This window comes from Triturus cristatus, chromosome 1_2 (assembly GCF_964204655.1).
Source record: "Triturus cristatus chromosome 1_2, aTriCri1.1, whole genome shotgun sequence".
NCBI lineage: Eukaryota > Metazoa > Chordata > Amphibia > Caudata > Salamandridae > Triturus > Triturus cristatus.
The window spans coordinates 87,139,714-87,166,443 of record NC_140580.1 but is presented as its reverse complement, the minus strand read 5'-3'; the positions used below and the strand labels follow the sequence as shown (position 1 = coordinate 87,166,443).

Here is a 26,730-nt window from a genome sequence, read left to right as displayed (position 1 = left end):
AAAGGCACAATATCCTGTTCTGAGCCACATAATGGCAGCCTATGGGGCTTGTCTGTCCATTCCTCCCTCTCTATCATTCCAGAGGCTTTTGCTGGTAGAGGCAGGTTTTTCTCTGTGGAAAAAGCTGGGCAGGCAGTGCTGTTTGTGGATGTTGGTGGAATTTTCTAGTTGAAGTACTGGACAGTGTAGCCTGTGGATATAGGCTGCATTATCTGTCTTTGACATTCTCTCTTAAGTGTAGATGCAGGTCTGCATGGCTTGACAACTTAAGAGATTATTTTTATTGCTCCGGGGTCCCCGCACATGGGCGGGACTATTCACTAGATTATGACTAGAACAGAGATACCCCTACTACAGAACTGGAGTTACAGAAAAGAAACTACTCCTAATAAAGTAACCCTTACCCGTAACATTTTTATAAAACTTACCTTTTGATGTTGTAGTAGTAGGTGTTTTTAGTGGTGATGCACCATGGATACTTGCATAGTGGGTCTTTGCAGTTAGTTTGCGCATTCCAAGTCACTTAGCCACACAGTGACTTTGATACTCTAATTGTTTGCAGCGAATACGTGCACACTGCAATATGTAAAACTCACAAAAGGAGTCCCAAGAAAGGGTGCGTGAGTGTTACTGTTATCAGGAGGGAAGAAGGATGTGGAGAGAGGTGTGTCTGGTATAAGTTGAGGTAAATGACGACCTTGACACCAAAACTCACAAATGGTAGTTGAAGAGAGGACAGAGAAACTGCTCAATGTGGTTGCATAGTTGCAGGTTTACGCATTTCTCTAGTAGCTTTGCTAGTGTCAGTATGTTGGCAATTGGACGGAAATTGTTGAGGTCGGACAGGTCCGCTTTTTTTTTTAATTGGGGTGACCTGTTGTGGTGATGTCACTGGAAGAACATAGAAAGTAGTGACATCAATAAAATGTCTGATGTGGGTCTTGGAGAGGTTGACTCTGGCCATTAACGATAGCAGCAGTTTGGACCACAACATCACCAATGACCTAGCTGCGGTCATTGCTCGGCCTAAGTCTCCCTGCAGTACATAGTTCGGGTCCCTGTGTGGTAGTGGGCTTATTATCCTTTTCAAATCTTCCACTTACATACGAAAGAAAACCAGCAGTCGGAGGCCACTGAAGATACAAAATACTATTTATTTTGCTCGAGCAGGTGCACCACTTCAAAGCACTAAGATGGCGATGAAAGAGTGAACCATATACAAAGACTTCACAAGTTACTTCTACATTTACACAATACTAAGTGCATGTAGCACGAGTCTAGACAAGAGGTTAATCATAGGCACGCTGGGGTTTACAAAGCAGACGCTGACAAACACATTATTCATTATGCAGATAAGAACATTTGCAGCCGCAAGGCAGGTCACAGATCATGAGGAACATTTCTAGGTAATTAATTCATAGCTACACAAACAGTCAGCAAGAATAAATGGGTGAAATGTCACAGCTTGTTCCAACGAAGCAAAATGTCGGTTTAAAGGACAAAATGACAGAACTGATGTAAATTTTAAAATACAATTTTCCACAAATGACCCTTTAGACGTTAGTTCAACATTTTGTTCCAGAATTTGCGATATAATAATCATACTTTATACATTCCATAGGGCAGTATATGGTGTTTTGATCACTAGGGACCTTCATAAGATAATATTCTCTAATCTGTCTGCATTAATTTATCTTTCTCCTCTTTCTGCACCATTGCTGCATTAGTCTGATGTATGGATGTTTGGGTGAGGCAGCAAACAGAAGCTAACATGCCACAACACATCGATAAGCACTGTACACCGACAACAAGCCAATATGCTACCACCTGTTACAGCCGCTATCATTAATAATTTCCTACCCCATTGGGTAAATATTCCCCCAAACCACCCTGACCAGGTACATTTATTCTGATTAATTTCAAATGATGCTTTATGCTTCTTCTGTATTGCTAACTTTACATTAGGGGCATTATTGGGTATATAAACACAGCAGGAGGTACCCATCATGTGACATATGCCTCCTTTTTCAGCTAAAAACTAAAAGCCATGCGATGCTGCAAAGTCATAAGTCTGTTGGATTGTATTTCCACTGTTAGATTAGCTATTGCTCCTTCGGTTTCATTTATTACAGCTTCCACCACCTTAGTCAGTCTCCTTAACTCCAAGCTATTTATGCGAGGTCCCTGAAATGATATTAAACCCTTCAGTGCATCCACAAACCATTGGCTAGAATTATCAGTTTGGTCCAACTCCCTCTTACTCAAATGGTGGTCATAAGCTGCAAGAAAAACGGTTGGCTAAATGAAAGCTACATAAATCGTCCTGACCACCTGGTGGGTAACCATACATAAGCATCTTGGCCACAAGCAAAATAAGTATTTGATGAGGCAGTGAACAATGGGCTGAGGGACATACTCAATTTTACTACTTTTTCACCTGTACTATCTCCCAAGGGATGTTATCCGTCCCTTGTGCACAATGGGAAGCGGCAATGGTAACATTTTGATGGCCAGACCATCGTCTTTGGTGACATTACTTTTTCAAAAAACCTGTGTTTTTGAGGAGGTTTTGAAATGCCTAAAGTCATACGCTTCCTCCTGTGTTCCTTCAGACCTGCTGCCCTGCCAGCAAACAGTGGTCTTTGTTAGATTACGGGGATTTACCAAATTGTGGAAAGGCCTCACAAGGTAAAATCTTGTTTTGTCAATATCCGTGAAATTTAGACTCGCCCAATATATTTCCACACATTTCCCAGCTACCACGCATTGCAGGAACCAGTCTGGGAAAGTGACAAAGCAACAAAAGGCGTACCATGGTGTACAGCTGTTTGTAATGATCCGCAGATCGTACTGTTAGTTCCCTGGTGAGTTTCATGCAAAGTCTGAACAAAAGTGTTTTCGTGGAAGGTTATTCTATGGGATACATGTGATGAGTATAAGGTAAAATGGAAGTGTAGTGGCACAGGTGTAGTCTTGGGTATAATAGAATGCACAGTGTAATTTGCTTCAAAATACCATATTTATTTTGTATTTATTTATTTGAATAGTTTTATATAGCGCTGGCTAGATCCGGAGGTATCAGAGCGCTTTACATGAGGATCAGCGGGGTACAGGTTACGAAAATTACATCAGTTACAGTTACAAGTATGGGCTTAGGAGAAAAACATGAGATTACACAAAAATATAAGTTATTAGCGCATAGCATAGCCAAGACATGCGTCTAATGGGGAATGGAAGGTAGGGGGGGAAAGGTAAACCGGGGAGAGGAATACAGATAGTCAGGTAGACCGGAAGGGGAAAAGTACTTCAGGGGGAACAAAGCAGTCAAAGAGAAAGACCGACAAAACCGCAACAAGAGGGATGAGGTCATTAAGCCAAGCAGACATAAGACATGCAGAACCGGGAGTGGTGTCTGAGTTAGGAATCTTGGAATCATCCCATGTATATCCTCGATCTGATGAAAAATAGCCTTTATGCAGTTTGTGTCTAGCACCGCTTAAATGAAGGTTAATCTGTGATGGAGTGAGACACACTTTTGGCCTTCTTTGTAAAGACCAAGCTGTAAGCTGTGGAGTACAGTCAAGGCGCACTGAAGGTGTATCTTGACAGGTTGAATCCACCCACACAAGATAGGCGAAAAAAGATAGATGGTCTTGGGTTGGATGTGTTTCCTACATGGGTGGGAAGCACATGGTGTTCTTTAAATACCCCTCACACACCAAAAGGGCCCTTGGTATCATGCTTCATCATAGGGGTCTTCGCGCCCCTCTACGGAACAAAAATCATAATTGAAATAAGTAATACAATAAAAATAATAATCGCCTTCTTTTTTCCCTCACAGCATTATTTACCGGTAGTAAAACACGTATTTCTGTCTTCTCAGCAGGGGTAGTAGGGTGGCCAAAGGGATGGATCTTCATTCTTGCAGGTGATAGTCTGCAGAGTCCTTATTTTACTAGCATCACTGCACAAGTTAGTCCTTTAAAGGTGGCACTCTTGAGTGCCTGGCAGTTGGTTCTTTTTCCGTCCTGAGCTCTTTCCTATCGAATCCTTCAAATTCCTTGGTCGTAAGATATACCGTTGCACAGTTGGTTGTGGGTCAAATCTTTTTGCAATGGGCACTCCACATTCATGGCCCAAGCTGTCTCCTTCCGAAGGTTGCTCGGGCCAAAACGGTGGGCCTCTCTTGACATTGGACAAATGAATCCAGTTCTTATGACCATCACGCCACACTACAGTTTGTGTCACCAACAATACTTGTACCGGCTCTTTCCATCTAGGCTGGAGACTGTTTTTCCTCACAAAATTCTTGGTAAGCACCAAGTCCTCTGGCCCTATTTCGAGTACTTCTACTTCCAAAGGCGGGGACCAAGTGTGTCTGACCTGTTGATAAATAGCAGAGTTTTTCTCATTGAAAATTGTGCTAATGTTAAAGCACCCACCCAACTTAATTTACTAGATGCACATATTTTTGACAATTTACTCTTCAAAGTGGCATTATAACTTTCCACTAAGCCTGCTGCTTTTGCATGATATATTGAATGAAACTTCTGTCTAATGCCGGGCACACTAAATCCATTATTTCATCTGAGAAAGGTGCCCCGTTATCACTCCAAAGGCTTCAGGGCAATCCGAATCAACGAAAATATCCCTTCAACAATACTTTAGCGGTGCTCATAGCTTCAGTGGTAAAGGTTCTACCCATTTGCTAAAACTGCATATCAAAACTAAAACATGTTGGTACCCACTTCAAGGGGGCATCTGGATATAATTCATCCGGAGACACTCAAAATAATATTCTGGAATTCGAAAATGGCATTGGGTACTGATATTCCTTTTCCTACATTGTATTTAGCGCACACAATACCATTTTCACTGAAATTAACTGCTGTCTTCCTCGCATTACTGTTCTCCCATATTTTTAGGATGGTGTTGGTGATACCATCTGCTCCAGTGTGTGTAGGCCCATGTACCATTTGGACTAATAGCAACACAAAGCTATCTGGCAGTATCCATTTAGTGATTGGCTTCTCATTTACCCAACCTCCCAAGTGATTACTAAAAACATAGCTCCTATGCTTCCATCCTTTCTTTTCTTGTTCATCAGATAATGCTTGTATCCCCTTTACTTCAGCATAGGGGTCATAGGTATTTCCTTCATGATCCACAGCCATTACTACATATGTCAGCGAGATAACAGCTAAGGCAGTGTTTTTGGCTATTTCATCTGCAAATTTGTTTCCCTGTCTGACTGCATCTGTCACCTTCCTGTGTCGACACACTTCACTATTGCAACTTTCTTGGGTAGAGTGATAGCATTCAACAACCTAGTTATAAGATGGCCATGCTGTATTTTGCCCCACTGGACATAATGAATCCTCTCTCCGCCCCAAACCTCCCAAAATTGTGGGCTACTCTTAAAGCATACTGAATATCAGTATATATATTAACTGTCAATCCCTCTGACAATTCGCATGCACTGATCAGTGCTATTAATTCGGCAGCCTGTGTTGATGATTGCTCTATCTTACACGTCTCTGCTACTGTTTTGTAAGTGGTGATGGCATATGCTGCTGAGGTAGTTTTATCTTTTATCTTGAGACAAGGGCCATCCACATAGAGGGTGCCATCCACAACAGGTAGTTGCAGCTCAATCAGATCCACCTTGCCCTTTGTTTCAGTTTTGGTGACAATCACACAATCATGTTGTACCTCAGCCTGCTCCAAAGGAAGAGGCATCATGGTGACTGGATTAATGGTCTTACCTTGTTCCAGAGTAACATTAGCAGCCATAAGTGTTAACTCATAATTTGTCAATTTGGCATTAGTCAAATGCTGGGTCTACGTTTTGTTCAACAGAATGTCTTCTGAGTGAGGCACATAAACGGTAACCTTGTGCCCAATAATAATGTTTTTATGCAACAGCTGTTGCAGCAATGTTTCTAAAGCAGTTTGGTAGGCCTCTCGCTACAGGATCCAATGTTGAAAAATAGGCACAAGATCTGTTCTTCTCGCCGTGTTTTTGTGTTAAAACAGCCAAAGCACAACCTTCTTTTTCATACACAAATAAAGCAAAACGTTTAGAATAATCAGGGGTACCCAAAGCAGGTGCATTGCAAAGAGCAGCCTTAAAGGTTGTGAAGCTTTTTCCAGTTTAGGTTCCCTGGGAACATGATCTGTCACCTCTTTGTGTCAAGGACAATAAAGGTTTGGCCAGCAAAGAAAAATGTTGAATCCATTGTCTCCAAAATGAAACCATACCCAAAGATACACGTACACCCTTTTGTGTTGTAGGTGGTGTTATATTTTGGACCACTTTTATTCTGTCAGGTGATAATCTTCTCCCCCCATTTCGACAGGAGGTGATCTAGGTAGGTGACCTGTTGACAATACTGCAATTAGCTGGCGAAAGGTTATGTCCATGTGAAGCCAAAAATGCCAGGACATCATGCATAGTATGTTTACATTGGTGTTTTGTTTCTGTAGTTATTAATAAATCATTGACATATTGCAATAGTACTGTACCTGTCTGCATTGGGTAATTGGCCAATTCTTTTTTAAGAGCCTGACTATAAATGCTAGGACTCAATGTGTACCCTTGAGGTGCTTTACAAAATACGGAAGACCTGCCTTCAAATTTGGAACTAAAAACATACTGGCCATCTTTATGTATGGGGATATTGAAAAATAAATTTTTAATCCTGACAAACCATTGTGCTGAGTGTGGTATTGAAGAGAACATAGCAGTAATGTCAGGTACTACAGGGTATAGGGGTTCCACTATCTTCTTAACAGCTTTCAAGTCAACCACCATTCAATATTTTATCTGCCCTGTTTCATCATCCCGCTTAACTACAGGCAAAATAGTGCTATAACACGGGCTTCCAGATACTTCACGTATTATTTCTCTGTCTAATAAGTCAGACATTACTGATTTTAATCTTTGTTCTCCTTCTTTCGATATTTTGTACGGAGGAATCTGTGGTAGTTTTGCATTTGCTTTTACCCTTATGTGAACTGGATCTATGTCCATATATCCTACATCATTTGGCCCGTCTACCCACAATTTACCATTTATGTCCTGTAATTCTATTGGTAGCATATTCTTATTTCCTGCTAGAAACAGCTTAGAAAATGCGTCCTTACATGTCAACTAAACACCATTTGTGTACAATTTATTGCGGCATACATCATTTTCAGTGCTTTTAACCCTAACAAATTCAGTGAGCACTTATCGGTCAATTCGAATGGTGTTTGGCCTGTAATAGGACCGATAGTAAAATCCAACGGATTAGAGACAGTGCTGGTCACAACTGGATTAGAAAATCGCACCGATCTATCTAGTCTTCCCAAAAGGGGGGCATTTGGGAGGAGCTGGTGAGTAATGAGCGTATTTATTGCATTCAGTATCTAAAAAGAACTTTCTTTCATGCCCAATTAACCGTCATTTTTACATATGGACCCAATGGATACACTGGTATATTCACTCACTCCCCATTCTCCTCCGGGCATTCCTATTGTGACCATTCTGAAAAATCATCATCCTCGGTGTAATCCTGAGTGTAGTAAGCATTATTAATCGTATCAAAATAGTTTGTGTCACCAGTTTAGGATGTACTGTTGTCATTCACCTGTCCTCTACTCCAACCTCTTCCTTTACCTCTTACCCTGCCCTGTCCTTAACTCTGCAAGGATGGGCATACTCTCTTCCAATGTCCCTCTTGCAAACAATAGGTGCAAGTATTGTAGCCTAATCCTATCCTCTGTTGCGCTGTAGTCAAAGTGGCGCGGCCAATCCTTCTTCCATGTCTGCCACCCTTCATGAAGCCTCGCCGGCCCTGTGATCTACCTTGTTCTGGGAATGCTTGCTGTATACATGCCTTCGTCTTCCATTCTTTTAACTTCTTGTCACTCCTTCCCTTTTCTGCATTTCTTTTATTTTCGCAGTAGCAGGCCATTGTCAGGAGCTCTGTTGGGCTTTTTGCGGTCCAAGTGCTTTCATATGTTCGTATGGCCTCGCCTAATTCTGGTATCAAATTGCTAACAAATTGATTGACACAAATATGTTGTCATGTCAGTGTAATGATATCCTGTCCACTATGTGATTTAAATACTTCTAATCTGGAAAAGAAGTCTCTCACTTTCTTGTCCTCTTTCTGTTTACATGCCGTCATCCTACACCAACCCACCTTTTCTCTCGGCAGCGTTTCCTGCATCTTTCTTATCAAATTCTGAGGCAGTTGCAAAATGTTTTGATGTGGCAAATCACCTGCTCTCCTATTTTGGTCATTCTGCAATAGTTGCCAGGTCATATTAAAGGCAGGATAATCTTGGTTCCTTAATTTTTGCCATATTTCTCTCTCTACCACATATCCAAACAGCATCTCTACATCTTTAAATGTCATTGAGCCAATATTAGTAGTCTGTTCCAAGTGATCATAAAATCCCTTAGGATCTTTACGTGGGTCTGGCATTTCCTTCTTCACTACCATTCGCTCTGTCTTACTCCAGGAGATGTGACCAAACTGTGCTTTGGGATTATTTTGCAGCAGTAGGTGCAGGGAGGTAGTATGGGATGCATTTCCCTCACAGGCAGGGTTTTGTCTTGCCCTTTTATCTCATCCTCACTGTCCGTATCAAAGGTATACAAAAGAAACTGGTGGTGATAAGTGTTCATTCCTGATGTTCGTCTAAGCAATTCCAACACTACCCATTGCCACTCATAACCTTGATAAAAACCAATCCCTGCACTTACAACTGGTCAGTGTGTAGTTAGAAGCACTTCTCCACAACTGTTGTAAAAGGCATGGATGAGTCTCTCTTCACTGTGTCAGTTCCTTTATCCTCCCATACATTTAATTTAGTCTGGAACCCAAACTCATGAGGGTATAGTTTTTTTTACGAAGGGCATGTCTTTGAAAGTGTGATATGTCTTTTCCTTAGTTTGGGATCTGTTGTCTATCCATGTGTATGCCCTGTTTCTTTTTTTATCTCTTTCTCATTCTCATCTAATTGAGCTCTAGTAATTATTGGGGGATCCTTTTCCCATGACAACCTCTTAGTCTGGTATTTCCCCCTTTTGCGGAATATTTTTGGGGGCACAGGGTAGATGAGGACCACCTTTGGGGAAGGAAAGTTGAGGAGGAGGGTCCTCATGTTGCACTGAAAGGAGTAGGGTTTGAGGTATTCGGTCCAGACTATGATGCAAAGGGTGTATGGCAGTAGATAAATTCTGCACTAGGGGTGTTGATTTTGTTGGTGCGGGTGGTGGTACCTGAGGAGGGTATTGTACTTGTACTGCTCCTGGGGGCATATTAGGCATGGGTGGTGGCTGCTGCTCAGTATTATATGGGGGTGGTTGGTCACGCAGTTTGTCCAATAATGGGTCTCCGTCCTCATGGTCACGTTTGTCTTTTTGGGATGCAAAATATCTATCTGTTTTCATACAAAATTCTCTATCTAATTGTTCCATACCTTCTTGTATTGTCTTACCATCATATTTTGACGCCTTATCCTGCACAGTTCTATTTTGCTCTTTTTCCTTTTTCTGTTTCATTGCTAATGTTTGTGCATAATTCTTCCAAATTTTAAAAACCTCAGACATAAAAGGGCAAACCTTTTTCTTCATCAAACATTCTTGCAAATACTGTAATTTTCCAAGATCAAAAGTTCCTTTATGGGAAACTGCAACTCTTTATTTGCCTTAGTGTATTTATTCTGTAAGTTGTTGTATACGTTCACTGTTGCTCTTTTTTTTTACCATCAAATCCAGCTTGGGCTGTCTTCAACAGGAGTAGATACCGCTTCATCTAATCTATTCTCTGAGCCTACACAACAACATTTTGAAATGCATTTCTTCATCTTGGTACAAGTAGTTCCCGATTGATATTATCAATATTCCTCTAAATTAGCAATCATTTAAAAGAAAAATGCTACAGAACAATCTTCTCAATATATAGTCTGCCTTTATCGTCCGACTGCCAGCTTTCAGACAAAACACTTTTTTTCTCCAATAAATCAGTTTGGGGACCTTTGCCTGGGAAATCCTGTTGTCCGAGGCCTGTTTGGGACTTCAGATGGCAGCTGCTGAGAAACTTTGTCTCCTTGATGCACAGCGCCCCACAATCAGTCGGTCCCAGGTCGTTCCTTCACGACCAGTCCCAAAGCTGTTGGATGTCCCTAAGAGTTGTCCCATCTTGAGTGCCAGTTGTGGAAGTGGGCTTATCTTTTCCAAATCTTCTACTTACATATGAAAGAAAACCAGCAGTCGGAGGCTACTGAAGATACAAAATATAATTTATTTTGCTCGAGCAGGTGCACCACTTCACAGCACTAAGATGATCATGAGAGTGAACCATTACAAAGGCCTCACAAGTTACTTAGACATTTACACCAGACTGTGTGCGTGTACCACGAGTCCAAAGGTTAATCATAGGCGCGCCTGGGGTTTACAAAGCAGACAAACACATTACTCATTATGCAGATAAGACATTTAGAGCCGCAAGGCAACTCGCAGATCATGAGGAACATTTCTAAGTAAATCATAGGTATACGAACATGGCAACCATCACCAAGAATAAATGGGTGAAAGTTTACAGCTTGTTCCAATGAAGAAAAATGTTGGTTTCAAGGACAAAATTACAGAACTGATGTCAATTTTAAATTACAATTTTCCACACTTGTATATTCTGACCCCTAGATATCTAAACACCAGGGGCGCTAACTGCAGTACCTGCAGTGCCGTCAGCTCTATTCTCTCTACGCCCTTTGAGTTAGTGAGAAGAGGCAAAACTTGGCCATGTTTATTCAGAGACCTGATTGTTCTCCCGAAGCCGTGTAGTTTATTTACGGTGGTGGCAGGCTCTCCCTGCATTCTGTCACGTAGAGCAGAATATAGTCTGCATGTACAGAGACGGCGTGGGTGAAGCCATATATCGACCAGCCACCCTGTAATCTCAACCTGCTCATATGACACACCAGAGGTTCCATTGTCAGCGCAAAAAGCGGTTGAGAAAAAGGACATCCCTGTCCCATCCTCGCAGAATAGGCCAAGAATTTAAAATCACCCCGACTATTTTAACGTGGACCGTGTGCGAGGAATTAAGCAATTTTAGCCATTTTGTAATAGTCTCTTTGAATCCCATAAATTGCACGACCAGCCAGAGATAATCCCATTCCAAGGAGTCATAAGCCTTCTCTAGGTCTATGGTTCTTCCAGCCAGTCAGGATGGACATTGCGAATAACATGGAACAAAGTATGTACATTGGGATTTTTCCGGACAGCAGCAAGAATCCTACTTTCTGTTTTACTGTTGGGGATTAGTAATGAGAGCTGACTATATGATCCCATTTCAAGGGGGTCACAGTCCTCTTTGTGGAGCACTACTGTAACTGCTTTCTTAATGGCAAAAGAGACAGCCTGCTAGTTGCTCTTGAAAAATCTTATGAAACTCCAGGGGGAAACCCATCACTCCCTGGCGTTTTGCCCGTAGGCAGCTGTAGTAGGGCCAATTTTATTTTATCTAATGAATTTTATTTTTCCACCTGTTGTGGTGTCATCCTGGGCAGAGCGGCTTCCTCAGTGCATCGCTCTATTGTCTCATTGTGGTGTTTAGTGTTTTTAGCATATTGATGCTGGCAGTAGACTGCAAACGAGGCATTTATGTCTGCTTGGCATAGTACAATCTGTCAGCTGGTACAATGGATCAATATCTCGTCATGGGACAGCTGCATGAAACATTATCTCCAACCGGTGTCCTGTTTTATCCCATTTTGAGTGTCTTTGTGCCAATGATTCCCTGTAATCAAAGAGCCAGCCACTCCCAAAACTCCCAATGTTTTGCTGTCAGGCTTTCACGACTCTCTGGTTGACGCATCATGGGGTGTTCCAGTAATAATTTATTTTCAAGATTATTAAGGCTTTTATTTAGAGTATTTCTTAATCCATCCATATTAATAATTTTTATCCCCCCTCCTTAAAACTTTTTTAGGTGTCTCAGATCACCAGCGGATCATTAATTGAGCCTGTGTTTGTGGTAAAAAGCTGACTAATTTCTTCACTTAAGGTGTGGCTGAATACTGTGTCGTATAGCGTAGTCGCCTGCAAGCGCCACATGGGGATCTGCACCGGAGCGTTTCTGAACTGCAAAGTGTCCTTTAGCGGATTGTGGTCAAATATTTTTTGCAAAATACTCCAATCTGAGCCATTTAGTCTTTACCCCAACATATGAGGGAGAAATGACGTCAATTTGATTTAAAAATGAAAAGTTATGAAAGCTTTAATGAGAGAATCGAGAGTTGTCCCAGTTGTCTAAAAAGGCTTAGCTGTGACTGAGTGACCCTAAAGTCTCAAGGGTTTAATAGCCAGAGGATGGAATACTTGAACATCTGGTACAGGGTGTGTGTGTGTGTGTATGTTTAAAAGGAAACCCAGTTGCATACTTTTTGTTAACGGTAGGACAAGTACCCCTTTTGAGGAGCAAGGATTGAATGTTTCTCAGATTAGGATTTCTGGGTTATTAATTTTGAGCCTAAAACCAGTACAGTTTTAACTATCAACTGATTGTATTGAGGATTGTCCTTAGATTGAATGTAATGTTATTGTAATCTCCATCTAGGTGGAGTCTGATCTGTGTAATGTAGGTGTAAATATTGAAACCGGTGGTTTGATGTATATGGTGAACAGCGTCTGGAGTATAGATGATCCTTGTGGACGTTGCTTGTTTTTAGGTCTCGCCTGACCCAGCGCATGCGCTGGTCTGGCGAGACTTATTGAGAGGGCTCCAAAAAGTGCTACCAGGCCAGCCTAGAGCTACAGTGCATGTGCGCGGGCACGCGCGCCACGCTTTACCGCGATTACTTTCACTTTCCGGCGGCAGGGCCGCTTTGATGTTTGATCACGATCACTTTCACTTTTGCGGCCACACGGCCGCTTGGCATAGCCAATAGGTCTCGCTTTTGGGACCTTATAAGTATTTAGTTATGCAACTGTTGCATGGCTAAACACTTATAAGGTCCCAAAGGCGAGACCTATTGGCTATCCAATGCTTGTTTATTTTATTTTTTTGTAAGGAGCAGCAAGTTGGGATGGATAGTTACTGGAAATAATGATTTAGGATATATTCAAACAATAGGTTAACCACAGCCTTAAAGTTGATTTGCTGAAGGCATTAGAGTACGACACCATAGTCCACTCTCTCAAATGCTGCAGTGAGTTAAGCAATCATTAACATTTTGACATGCTTACGATCTCTTGCTTTCCATAGATTATCAGAGGAAAATCAGAACTGGTTTGGTTCCTTATTAGAGATCCTGTCTCTTGTTCCAAACTATTATCTTCAATTGAATTGTTCAGTATTTTAAAACAATTCAGTTTATATATTCCTTGCAACCCCTACCATTCGCCGCTAAACAATGCAGTACCTTACCTTTTTCATTGAGCTTGCATTCTATGTCCTCTGGGTGTAGCTGGTTCCAATATTACTACGTGGAAGTATATTTTTGTTATTTTTCAAACCTTTAAATCTTACATCAACTCTTAAACCAATTTTCTTTAAATCTATAGTTTAATTTCCTCAATTCTTCATTATTGCATTTGCAGTTTGTTTGCTCTACCCCCTCCTATATGGTCCGACTTTGTGCTTTGGGACATTTTCTTGAAGTGAGTACTAAAGCAATTTGTTTCAGGGAATCAAGAAATTTAAATTTGGAGGACAAATCAAGAATCAGTACTTGCGAAAAAAAAATTGAAGTCCTTGCTAGCCATTCCCAATACCCACAGACCACGCAAGAAATCTAGGGATCCTCCTAGATGACATGCTCAACATAACGGCTCAAGTCAAAGTAGTGTGCACCTCCTGCTTCCACATTGTACTCCTGCTGCGAAAGATCTTCAAATAATTGCCTCAGAACACTAGCCATGCCATAACACAAGCACTCCTCGCCAGCAGACTGGACTACGACAACACTCTACGCCAGAATCTCCACACAACTCCTACACAGATTCAGGACCATCCACCGCTGCAAGACTCTTAATCGACCACCCACATCACACTGCACCTCCGGAAGCTCCATTGGTTCCCCATTCAAAAGTGCAGCCAATATAGTCTTCTCAAGCAACACACACAAAACCCTACAGAGCACTGGACCAGAATACCTGAACAGCCACATGAACTTTCACCAACCCTCCATACACCTACGCTCTCCCTCACACTCACTTGCACACATTCCCACATCTACAAAAGCAAAACTGGAGGTCTCTCATTCTCCTAAATCAAGCCCAACACATGGAATTACCTCCCTCAACACATTGGAGCTTCTTCTGTTCTTGAGTTCCGCTAGAAGCCGAAGACCTGGCTCTTTGTATAAGCACCTTGGGGACCACACATACATACTCCTGCTCAAATGTCATGATACCCTCTTGGGTGATTAGTGCACTATACAAATTAACTTACCATGACAACATTCCATCCCTCAACTTCTAACCCATTTAGAAACTATTCAGCTTTTTACATGTATCTGGGGGCCAACGGTGTGCTTTTGGATGGGCATTCCATTGCATGGTCAGCCCAACCACTGGTGTTGGGAACCCACTGTGTACCCTATAACGCTCTGATTGATGTGTTAAAAAAGACTTAGTCGAAATTCTCCATGGTGATAGTTTGAGGAAGGATAGAAGCCAAAGCATCATCCCACACTGTTTTCCTGTCCCTCTGGTGTGAGATAATCCAAGGAAGTTGTATCTGTTGGTGTCCACTAACGGTGAGATGAAGCAATTGGTAGAACCAGGAATATGTTCTCTTTATTCAGTATATCAGGAACACCTCTCAGCGCTTGTTCTGTAGGTGTTTTATTGCTAAAACTAGCAGTGGCAAAGCCAATAGGTCTAGCATTGGCTGCCAAACTTTTAGCTTTGCCAATGCTTGTTTTTTGTGGTGTTTTTGTAAAATGTTGTTTTTGCTGGAGCTGCCAGGCCCTCATCAAAATAGAACAAATTGGATCAAAGCAAAAATAATTCTTGGTCTCTAAAAGCATGCATTGTCATAGTAATCCCTGGCACTGAAGGGAACAACTTGTGGTTATGGTCCTTGTGAAAGAGCAGAATGCCCTCACTCCTAGAGAAATTAACCAAAGGCTTTGACCCATTGCCCCAAGCTGTATGCTGAAGTGGGTGGAAGAATAATACGAATGACACACTAGACCAATGGATGAAAGGGAACTGCTGTACCCTTCTATATTTAAGTATATTATGTATGTAGTTTAAAAAAATCAAAAGTTCTTGGTCAACCCCCGACTTAAAGAAAAGGGAAAGTGGACATCTCCAGCTCAGAAGTGAATCTGGATTTAATTGCTGGGCATCTCTAGCAGAAATCCTGTAAAAAGTATACCGAGTGATTTAATGCTATTGCAGCTGATTTATCGAACATTGTATCACTATGCTATCTGTAGACATCCAGTATGTCTTTTGTAGGTAGGCCCATGTTTTCTCATAAACATTTTCCTCCTAAATGAGGATTTCGATTGACAAATGCTGAAATGAAGCTCCTACATCGAATGATGCTTTATACGGAAATAGCGTTACCAGGAGTCATTAGAGCCCAGCGTTTTGAGCCGCACGCAGCAGACCCCCCTCTTTACCCACCCCGTGACTGCAGACCGCTCCAGCAGAGGCGCCCGCTGTTGAATAGCGACGGCCCCATGACTTCAGCGCACTAGTTTAGCATCACTTTGCAGTCGTGCCATCTGGGCCCCTTCCCGGGGCTGCTGTGGTTTTGCCCCGATAATAGCTACTAATGTTGCAGCTACGAGCCTTGCTTTGCTCTCGTATTGGGAATACCCGTCCCGCACCCTGCCTCTCAGGCCGAGGCTTCACTGGAGTATCTGAGCCATCGGCGTGAGGCTGCCGCTGGACCGAGCCCTGCATGGTCCTCCTGCTGTGGTGAGACAGATTGCAGATTTTATCATCCAGGTTAGAGTTGGAATTCGGCATTCTATTAACAGCTTCTGTGCGAATCGGAGAACAAATCGCAGGGTGCCAGCCCAGGAAATCCGGGTCCGGGGTGAGGTAGTTGCAGATTGATTTTTTTCGCGTTCCAAGGGTGATGCTCCCAGTGCTGCTTGTTGGCCTGAGACAAGACACGTCTGTCTGCAGGAGCAGCGTAGTTGTAACAAATCATGGAGTGGTTGTTGTGAGCAGAGTCGCAGCACGGGCAGTGCCAGGATAGAGGCCTCGCGTGAGAGCATCATTGGAATAGTCCCGGTTGGTGGCCTCGGTTAATCTGTTAGCCAGAGCCTGGGCTCATATTTTAGCACAAGGCAGTAAAAGGTAGATACATGCGATTCTGGGTGCTGATGCCCTTGGGAGCAAACGCTATAAACTTTCATCATGGCATCGTTGGCACGGTTGCTAAATTTCACAATAGGTTACACTGAGTGTAAATGGCCTCTGAGAGAGTGATGATAGTTGGACTGGCAAAATCTAAGAAGGCCTTCTGACGTCCCTGTGGTCATTAATCTAAGTCTTGTCTGATATGTGGACAGCCCACACAGGTGAGGCAGTATAGGAAGATTCTAGGAGTTGAATTTAGAAGGAACTCTAGTGAATAAAACACGCCTAGATTTGAATTTTTTTTTAGTTTGGAAATGGTTCAGAAAAGTCAACTATATTGACTTGAACAGCATGTCTTCAGGTTACAGTAATTCAAAGCCAGAAGTGCCCTTTCTTTGTTCAAATGAGAATCTCATTTGCTGTGATGTGCATTAATCTAAAACGGTTTCTATAGTATAGTTCTGTAGTTTAGTATAGTTTCCAAGTACACTTGCCTGCTAGGGAGCATCTTTTGTATTAGAATTATATTAATGGTTAATCCTTTTAAAATTTATCAATTTTATTACAAGCATTTGCCGGTCATGTTTATTCAGCTGCGTTTTTTCCCCTTTATTTTGTGGCTTTCGTTTGATATAAAAAAATGTAAAACAGAATATATAACCATCATAGTAGCTTTCTATGGCTCGACCTGTTAACTTTGCAGTGCTTTTTCTTAATTCCTAGATCCCTATGAAGTAGGGTAGAACCAGATTTTCAGGGCGTTCATTTACTTGCATAGTGGAGACTTGCCAATCTTGAATAGTATTGGTCGAGGGTAGAGCCCATGCGTTTTCTCCCAAGCACTCTCCTGTATCATTTCACAGCCTCTAAGTTATCTTTTTTGCTCCTGCAGGGTGATGTTCGAACTCTGCAATGCCTTACACGGATCGTCATGGACGGATCTGTGGATTTCTGGATATCGAGGAGCATGAGAGCAGTGGAAAATTTCTGCGGAGATATTTCATCCTGGATACACGTGTAGAAAGTCTTGTCTGGTATATGGATAACCCACAGGTGAGGCAGTACATGAAGAGTCTAAGAGTTACATTTGAAGGAACTAGTGAATAAAACACGCCTAGCTTAAAAAAAATGTTAGTTTAAAAAAGGTTAACAAATGTCAACTACATTGACTTGGATAGTTTGTCAAATCATTTGGTCTGAAACTTTTTATTTTCACCCCTATCATTGAGTGTAATCTTTTCTCCTATCCTAATCCTAAATTTCCTGTCCCTAACTGTAGTTCTCTCAAACCTTAACCCATAGTGTAATCCTAACTTTATGCCTAATCCTAATTTTTCCTTAAATTAAACAGAACTCTATCTCTGACGTAAGCCACACTGTAACCGTAACCCTAAACCTAACATTTAACCCAAGCTTAACTTTTATGCTACGCCTAACTTCCACCCTGACCGTAACTTTCACCGTGACTTCACCTCAACTTTCACCGTAACCTTAACTTTCACCTTATCCTAAACTTCTCGCTGTATGCGTGAATGCACTTATAAACCCATCCACTTTTGTTTTCATACTTCTTTCTGTTCTCGCTGTTAATATTCTCACTAATTGCCTGTTCAAGTCATTGCCTTTGAACTACATGTAATTCAATCTATTGATCAAACTTATTGCTAAACACAGTGAACCGCTATAGCAAGTGTATTGGTGCTCATCATATGGTGTGCATCCCTTCGCTGGCATAAAAACAGCCCTTGTGGATTTTGGTGGGTGTCCCTCCCGGTGTTGGGCAGCATCTGGTGGGAGGAAGACCTTGAGGTGGTCCTTTAGCAGCAGCAGCCTTGTAGTTGAGGGATCTGTGGAGCTGGGAAACTCAAACGTTGCACCAACTGACATGTGGCCTTCTGTTGGAGGTAGGTCTCCTGATAGCAGATTGGCCTTAAATGGCTGATGACCCCGAGGTAATCTAGCTGCAGAGGCAAGCCTGTTGGGGTAGAAGGCCATATGACCTCTGCAGCCCTTTTGAGATAGATGGTACAGTTTTTGTCACAGGAACTTCTTTTTCAAAGGCAAGCCAGCTTAAAGTGGCTGCTATAATATGGCAGAGGGAAACACCCTGAGGTAGTTCTCTGGCACTGGTTCCCCTAGAATAGCATTATAGAGGTGAGGGACACTGCAGCTGCCTACTGGTGTCACAAGACCCTCTTCTGGCACTGATTGCTGGGCCTTCTGACAGTCAGAGGAACTCTAGTTGTAGAAGCAGCTCAGTTATTGGAATTTTCTTATGCATCACAGAGGGCCAGAGCTAGCTTTCTTGGGCGGGAGGACTTGAGGGTTTTGAAGTAAGTATTTGTTGCCCTTAATATAGGCTTCAGATGTACTGGTTTGAGATGGCCTTTGGCACTGTGATGATGGCGGTTTTGAGAGGAGGATGCAAGGATACCCGAGCAGAATGGCTCATTTTGGATAAGGGCTGTTCACAATCAAGGACTCAACATATTTTTCTTTGTCTTGGTTATCCCACTCGCATGCCGTGTGTGGTAGGTGTGAATACTGCTTCTTCGAGTGTTATGTCCAATGTGCTGGCTCATTTACAAGCAAGGACTCGACAAGAAATTTCCAAACTTAATAAAATCCCAGCACAGTTTTTAGAATGGCAAACTATTGCGACCCACCTAGCTTTAATGGACGAGGCATGCCTATTTTCTTAATGTAAAAGAAGCAATTGTTTGTGAACCCCGCAGCCTTGACTATACCATTTGATATCGTACTGTTGCTATGATAATGATCTGCCTATAAAAGTGGCAGATTGTGAACTAGCCTGGAGCTGGAACACTTTTCAGAGTGGGGTACTGGCCTTTGGCATTGGTTCACTAAAATCACAAGGTTTCTGAAAAATCGTGTTGTTGACAGCAGTGAATTAGAAAATTTGGGAAACCCTTTCTGCAGCAGAGTATTGTATATAGTGCTCTGAAAAATTGACTTCACATTGTTTGATAACTGTTATCTTATCTCATAGGATACTGGTTCTTACCCATCTGACCACGACAGTTGTTTTTACTGTCTCAGTTGGTTCCTTATTTCTTCAGTCTGCTGACTTTTCTCTGAAAATAGCAGAATTGCACTTTTCAAAACAGTTTTTTCTTGGAGCGAGAAGTGCTTTACCCTTTTGATTCTAGCTGAGTTATCATCATCGTTCTTCTGAGCGCTATAGTTCCAGATATAAACCTTTTGACATTGGTTTCTGTGAAGTTCCTAAGAATTTCCACTTTCACCGCCACTAGGAAGATAACCACCTTCTGAACATGTGCCCTGCTTGACTGGGTCTCTTTGGGCTTTTATGTATTTTTACTCCCCGCCCAACTCTTTGTACTTGGTTTGTGACTTTGTGGTATTTTCTTCAGCTTGACCCATTCTGGCATCAGATTTAGACCTGGTTTCTCTTTTTGGGATCCAACAACACATCAGCCATTGACATTTTCTTGGGAAGAATTTTCTACTTACCAGGCTTTTTATGGGATGTAGGCTGGGGTGAACTTCATATCTGTAAATCCTGCTGGTAGGCGGTGTTCGTGAACTTAAATAATTGCTGTCTCTGTGGCCTCTGTTAGATCCCAGGACCAAGGCCTCCATTGCCTTCTGCCAGCCCACTAAGTTGCATAAATGTTGGCAAAATAACACCTGTTTTCCATCCATGTTTGAGCTGTACTATGACACCACTTGCAGGCCATTTTGTTATTTTATCTTTAAGGGTGTTCTTTACTGTTTATTTTACTTCTCGCCACCTGGTAAAAATGCTGAACTTCTTGTGCATATGCACAATTCCCCAGTTCCGGCCACTTTTGATCAAACAATCCTAGGCAAAGCCATTAGTTTTGGCTTGCATTTTTGGTTATAGCTCAGACCTGTGAGCTTGGCAGTAGCCTAAATAGATATGTCTAAAGATATGGGAAAAAAGGTATGAGTCAGTAAGAAGTATGATACAGGAGAAGTGTTGGCCACGTGAGAGAAGAGAAGGCAAAGGTATATAGAGAAAGATGCACAAACAAGCAGATCCATGGGCAGGGATAAGTGTGGTTGAGAGACATGCTGTCTGGGCAGCGATAGATGCAGTTAGGGAGAGGTGTGAACAGTCACAGGTACAGATAGACAGGGTTGTGGCTGTGAAAGATATGGGCTGAGAAAGGTGCTGTCTGGATGTAGCCAGGGAGAGACGAGGCTAGGAGAGGCGCAGGAAGCGAGAAGTAGGGGCAACAAGAGGTATGGGACTGAGGCAGTGACTGGAGCAAGTACTGGTTAAAAGACAACGAAGCAGAAAGAAGTGCATAACTTGTCTGGACAGGATAAGGTAATGTGAAATGTTGTCAAGGGAAAAGTATGGGAAGAGAGGTGCTGGCTTGGAGAAGTGTAGGCAGAGATAGGGGACATAGGTGGGGTGAGAGGGTATTAAACTAACACAGACAAAGTGGGTTGGGAGTGGAGATGGCGGTAATAAGCAACACAGACATAGTGGAGTGGGAGGGTATTAAAGAAACACGGACATCACGGTTAGGAGGGTACTCTAGCAATACAGACAACAAGGGTGTTGAGGGTTAGTAAAGCAACACTCAAAATGGGGGTTGTAGGGTATTAAAGCAAGACCGAAAAAGAGGCGGTGGGAGGGAATAAGCAACACTGACCAGGAAAGGTGGCAGGGCAGAAGCAACACAATGGAACGAGAAGGAAAAGAAAATTAGTATCTCAATGTCCCTGTGAGCAACGAAGGGCACTTATTAAAATGAGGCAGTTGGTACTTGGTCCATATTCCACAAAAAAAGTGAAACTAGCACGTGCTGGCCTATTAGCAAGGCAGTAAATAAAAGTGATAATGAAGCCAACGAATGTTAAGCAGTGGACGGGCTCCAAGCAAAGTCTAATAAACAATATTTCTCGCAAGCGACAGCACATGTGCACTGACTTAGGCAAGACCTAAAAATTACTGCTTTAACACTGTGTAGTAAGGGTCCTGTATTGCTCCATGGGTGCCGCGAAGTTCAGTATGTTCTCTTCACCCTATACTGCGGGGACTTAGGCCTCTCAGCTCCCTGTCTAGAACCCAGTTAAAGATTCCCATTTTTGAAACGGGTTTATGCAAAATCCAGAAGCTTTCAATTTTAGTTGGTTCTCGCTGGATAGTATCTTGAATCAAATCAAAGATGGGGAGTCTTACAATTCACTCTCTTAATCTGGAGGAGGATGATAAAGCCTTTTTTCAGAGATACTAAATGGTGTTTTATGGTCCCTGATGAAGCCACCATGCCAGTCTCTAGTGGTGTCTCATGTTCTCCTTATGTCCATGTCATATCTGCAGTACGCATCTTGCTAACTTTTAATGATGAATGTTGTTCCAGTGTATTACAGCCTATACAGGAACTTCAATTAGAGGAACACTTAGAGAAAGCGAAAATAGATTTACTTATTCAATATTTGTTAAAGATAACACATTTTAGTGCCAGGTCTTTGACCTTTGTGGTTCGTGAATCATGTAGTACTCTTTACACAACCACAGAACATCATGCCATACCAGAAAACCATCTCAACACCTTAAAACACCACTTCAAGACTTCCAAACTCTGTGAATGCCAGACCAGTGGATGTCAGAGGACTACCTTAAATTTAACTCATCCAAACCACAAATAATGACTTATATCAAAATTAACACACAATACCCATCTGCATTGGAAGTTCGGCCTCACACCAACCTTATCGACTGAAATAAGAAAGTATTCACATATTGGACACAGTGTTAACAGTACCTTCCCTTAAGCCCTGTCCAAAGCACACAACCATTTCTAGCCCTAGTGATGCCGTGTCTTAATTACGCAAGGGGACTTCCTAGGTACTAGATTGTCAAACTACAATGAATCCTGAACACTGCATCCAGACACTGGTTGCCAGCCTCCTCAATATCCCTCAGGTTTACACTCTGGCAGTCCGTAGAACAGGACTAGTCTTATTAAAATCTATCAAGATTGGACACACTTCCTATCGCACCTTAAATACAAATAAAAAAATATGCATCCGTAGGTCTCCTTTTTCCATAAAGACATGCACGTTGTGGATCATGCTGCAAAATAAATAATGGATCATCCAGAGCCATCTAGAATTCAAAAGAAAAGTAAAGACCTGGCTGTTCCAAAATCATGACTTAAGTGACTCTGGCTACCAATCGCTCTGGTTTGCATATGGAAATGTGCAAAGCTATCCCTCACACTACCTTAGCATGCCACTCCGTGCTGCTACATTTCGCGGTGCATTCTTTGAGCAACATGCAAGACACAGAGACAACACTTAGAAATGACACTTCAAGTAATGACTCTACCACCAGCATAATTTACAATAGGCTGATGTTTAACAGCCAAGTCAACCAAATAACCACATACGCCTTCTACACACTAAAAATAATCAAAATGATTCTTCCCTTTATCCCTTCCAATCTCCAAAAAACAGTAATTACAGCACTATTCTTATCCAAATTAGACTATTGCAGCACGCTGGACCTCAATATGCAACAAAATCTTCTGACCAAACTACAGACTTTACAAAATGCTGCAGCGCGTCTCATGTTCGGACTCCCTAACTACAAATCAGCATCCTTTGCTCTTAAACAGCTGCCCTGGTTATCTATTAGAAAAGCAGTAGCCTTCAAGGGTTTGTGCATTGCCTTCAAGGCATTACACCACATAGGCCCTGAATACCTTAGTCAAAAATCCTCTTGTTGGGGGCGTGGGTAGAGGCCGACGAGAATGATGGCTAGAATGGTGGCTAGGTAGAAGGGCTCCCGCATCACCGCTGTCTATCCTGCATAATCCTATACCCATACAGACTGCAAACCCGATTTACAGGTGGCCCACCAGCTCTACAATCCGTAGTTATCGGTGACGGAGCAATGAAAATCCGCGGGGACGAGTAAAGCGAGAAACTCCGGCGGCTAACAACGTAAAATCAACATGGCGGCGCGGAGCCCCCGACCGCAACATCACGGTCAGTGTAGCTACCGCACACTCGGAGATCGACAGGCGGTGGCCCTCTGATCTGAGCGAGGCCGCGGGCTGGCCCAATTGGGGCAGTGGGCGATGCCCGCGGAGCTGGGGCGGCGGATTGTGAACGGCGGTGCGGACAATATAGTGCGGAGGCCGCTACTCGAGGTCCTGACTTTAGCGGCCTGCTGGTGCCCGGGCCTGACTCTGCATGCATCTCCCGTAGCCTGGGGGTCGGCGGAAAAGTGAGGCGCAGGTCGTCCTTGGGGCTGCATAGACTACCAGGGAGAGGCAACAGGACCACCTCGCCGCGGCGGCCCTAAAATTGAGGCCCCGGTACCTGACGCCGGCAAGGCCCAAAACTGATAACTTCTCCGGGGCCCGGGCACGTACAAGAAAATCCAGTGGGTGTTCACCTTTTCAAGGATTGTTTGATGTACAAAGTAGTAATCGCGTATTGCCATGTACCAGTTCCTTTGCTGATTTCCGTTGCAGGGGAGACTAGCAGGATCACGCTTCACCAGTTGTGCCAGTTGGAAATGCTACATACACACCACTATTGACTTACCATACTCTGACTGTCTTCACACTAGACGATGGGGGATAAAATGGACACTCACTGTACTTACCTGGAATGTGAACGGGATGTGGGACAAAATCAAACGTGGAATTGTTCAGCAATATTTAAAAAGACAGGCTCCTGATGTGGTATTACTGCAGGAGACACACCTGGTTGGGAATAACAGTAAAACCCTCACATGGTGGGGTTACAAATTCCTAGTACATGCTGACCACACCACGGGATCTCGGTCAACAGGAATTCTGGTCAAAAAAGAACCTGGCTCTTATAGTGCAATGCACTTGGGCGGACCCTGGGGCCGATTTGCTGTTTTGGAGGCCCAGTGGGAGGGAAGAGCGCTAATTGTGATTTCATTATATCTACCACCAGCGTTGGGCAAGGAAGCGCTGACAGACTTATGCAAAATATTAACTGACCTTCCAATGGGCACCCTAATTCTTGCCGGAGACTACAATATGACCAAGGATGACAATATTGACAGACACCCACAACGGTCGGGGGCGCGACCAAAGGTATTGATGGAAGAATTTACCTCAGCTATGGGTCTGACCGATATATGGCATACGTTTTAGCCGACTGGAGCTCAATATACCTACTTCTCTAATGCACACAAAAGCTCATCCCATATTGACTATTTCCTAACACACACAGCCTCAATAGGTAACTTCCGAAACCCCCAGGGCTCTACCGATAGTTATTTCCGATCACTCTCCAGTTAGGGTCGAACTTACACACTGGGAACAACAACCACGAACCACTATTATTCTCAACCCGTGGTTGCTGAAAATTCCGACGTCAAAGAGGAATTATGCACGCAAACCATCAATTACTTCAAAGAGAACTTGGGTTTGTTTAAATCGGCACTAATTATATGGGAGGCCTTCAAAGTAGTCTTGAAGGGACAGGCCCTGTCCCTAAAGACGGGCTACATCCAGAATAAAAGTCGCCAACTAGTCCAGTTGGAAGATTAGCTCCAATTACTGGAACTTGACAACACCACTATGCCATCAGAAGACACACAACACCGTCTCACACTTAAACAAGAAGAATACAAGATGAGAACAAGGTAACATATGATGGCTAAACACCTTAATACCCAACACAGAATGTATGAACTGGGCGATAGGGCCGGTAAAACTTTGGTATGGTTAGAGAGGATAGAGCGAGGAGATAGGTGGGTTCCGAGACTGACAATGCCAGATGGCAAGACGATTACACATCCCAGGGATATTGCGGAGGCATTCGCGGATCACATAGAGAAGATATACTCCCCCTTCACTACATACACAGTGGACGATTCCCACCAACTCCTCTCTGATAGCAACATACCAACACTCTCTGAGTCCGATAGGGACACCCTTGATGGTGACTTGACAGACGAAGAGATCCAAAAGGCCATTAGCCAAATCCACTCTGGGAAGGCAATGGGGCCTAATGGGACTCCCATTGAATTCTTTAAAGTAACTATCTCCCAAGTAGCCCCACACTTGCGGGCTATGTATAATGAAAGGTATGATACGGGAAAACTGCCCAATGACCAACGTCTTGCATCTATAGTTGTCATCTGTAAACTAGGGAAGCCCGTGATTAGCTGCGGCTCGTACAGACTGATTTAATTAATCAACGTAGAAGCTAAGATCCTAGCGAAAGTTCTTGCCACTAGGCTGGTCGCAGTTATCTTTTCCTTAGTTCACCCTGAGCAATCTGGCTTTATGCCAGGGAGGAACACAGCACTCAACATCCGTCGTCTCCATAATGTGCTCGCACGCAGAGAATTCATGGAAGAAGACGCAGTAGTTCTGTCGTTAGACGCCTCTATGGCATTCGACTCTATAGAGTGGCCATATTTATTTGAAGTTCTGGCAAGGTTGGGATTTGGTCCGAAGTTTTTGGGATGGGTGAAATGACTCTATACACATATACAGGGTCAAGTAAGACTTAACAATTACACATCCCGGGCATTCACATTGCGGAGGGGTACCCGACAGGGCTGTCCTTTATCTCCACTAATATTTTCCCTCATGCTGGAACCGCTTGCTGCCTGGATATGTTGAGATGTCATGGTAAGGGGCTTGAAATGGGCTGAGGGCCAGGAAGATCGAATATCCGTGTACACTGATATTTTATTATACCTCGCCTCCCCATTTAGATCCTTTCATAGAGTGTTAAACATCTTCACCAATTTTGGAAAGTACTCTGGCTACGCGATAAATTGGAGTAAGTTGGTGTTGTTCGTGCTCCGGGGACAGGTCCCCCGTCTCCCAATGAACTGCACGATCGAGGTGGCTAGGGAGGGCTTCCGCTATCTGGGAATATTTGTAACATCCGACCCGACCCTGTTCCATAATCGCAACTTAGCCCCCCCCGCTGGCCCGACTGCGAGCGGACGTGAAACACTGGAGGTCCCTACCTCTATCCCTTGTGGGTCGCGCTGCCCTATTTAAGATACTTGCTCTCCTGCGCTTTTTATACATTCTCCAGAACTGCCCACACTGAGTCCCAGATACATATTTCTCAGCAGTGGAAAGTGAAGTCCGTACGCTGCTATGGGATGGCAAGGCCCCTCATGTTGCAATGAAAAAGTTAACAAGAGGTTGGTATAATGGGGGCATAGCCCTCCCCGACCTTAGACTCTACTATTGGACCTCGCAATTAGTAGTGGTGAACCACTGGATTTACCGCACCCCGAACGATCCCGCTTATCTACTGGACAGATACCAGACTGGGCGTTCTGGTGATTTAGGAGCACTATATTCCAAAGTTAGAAAAGACAGATATTTGGGGCCAACTTCTCACACCATAGGGATCTGGCA

At 43.1% G+C, this 26,730-nt stretch overlaps 1 protein-coding gene across 11 annotated transcripts in view; it reads left to right on the top strand.

The window, feature by feature from the left end:
* PLEKHA1 (pleckstrin homology domain containing A1) overlaps positions 1-26,730 on the top strand; it is a 420,928-nt gene that overhangs the window by 91,466 nt on the left and 302,732 nt on the right. For all 11 annotated transcript variants that reach the window (XM_085602488.1, XM_085602477.1, XM_085602505.1 and 8 more), the window contains exon 2: positions 17,220-17,380. In XM_085602488.1, the coding sequence (XP_085458614.1) occupies positions 17,240-17,380 (141 nt within the window). In that variant the 5' untranslated portion in view covers positions 17,220-17,239. The remainder of the gene's footprint in view (positions 1-17,219; positions 17,381-26,730) is intronic.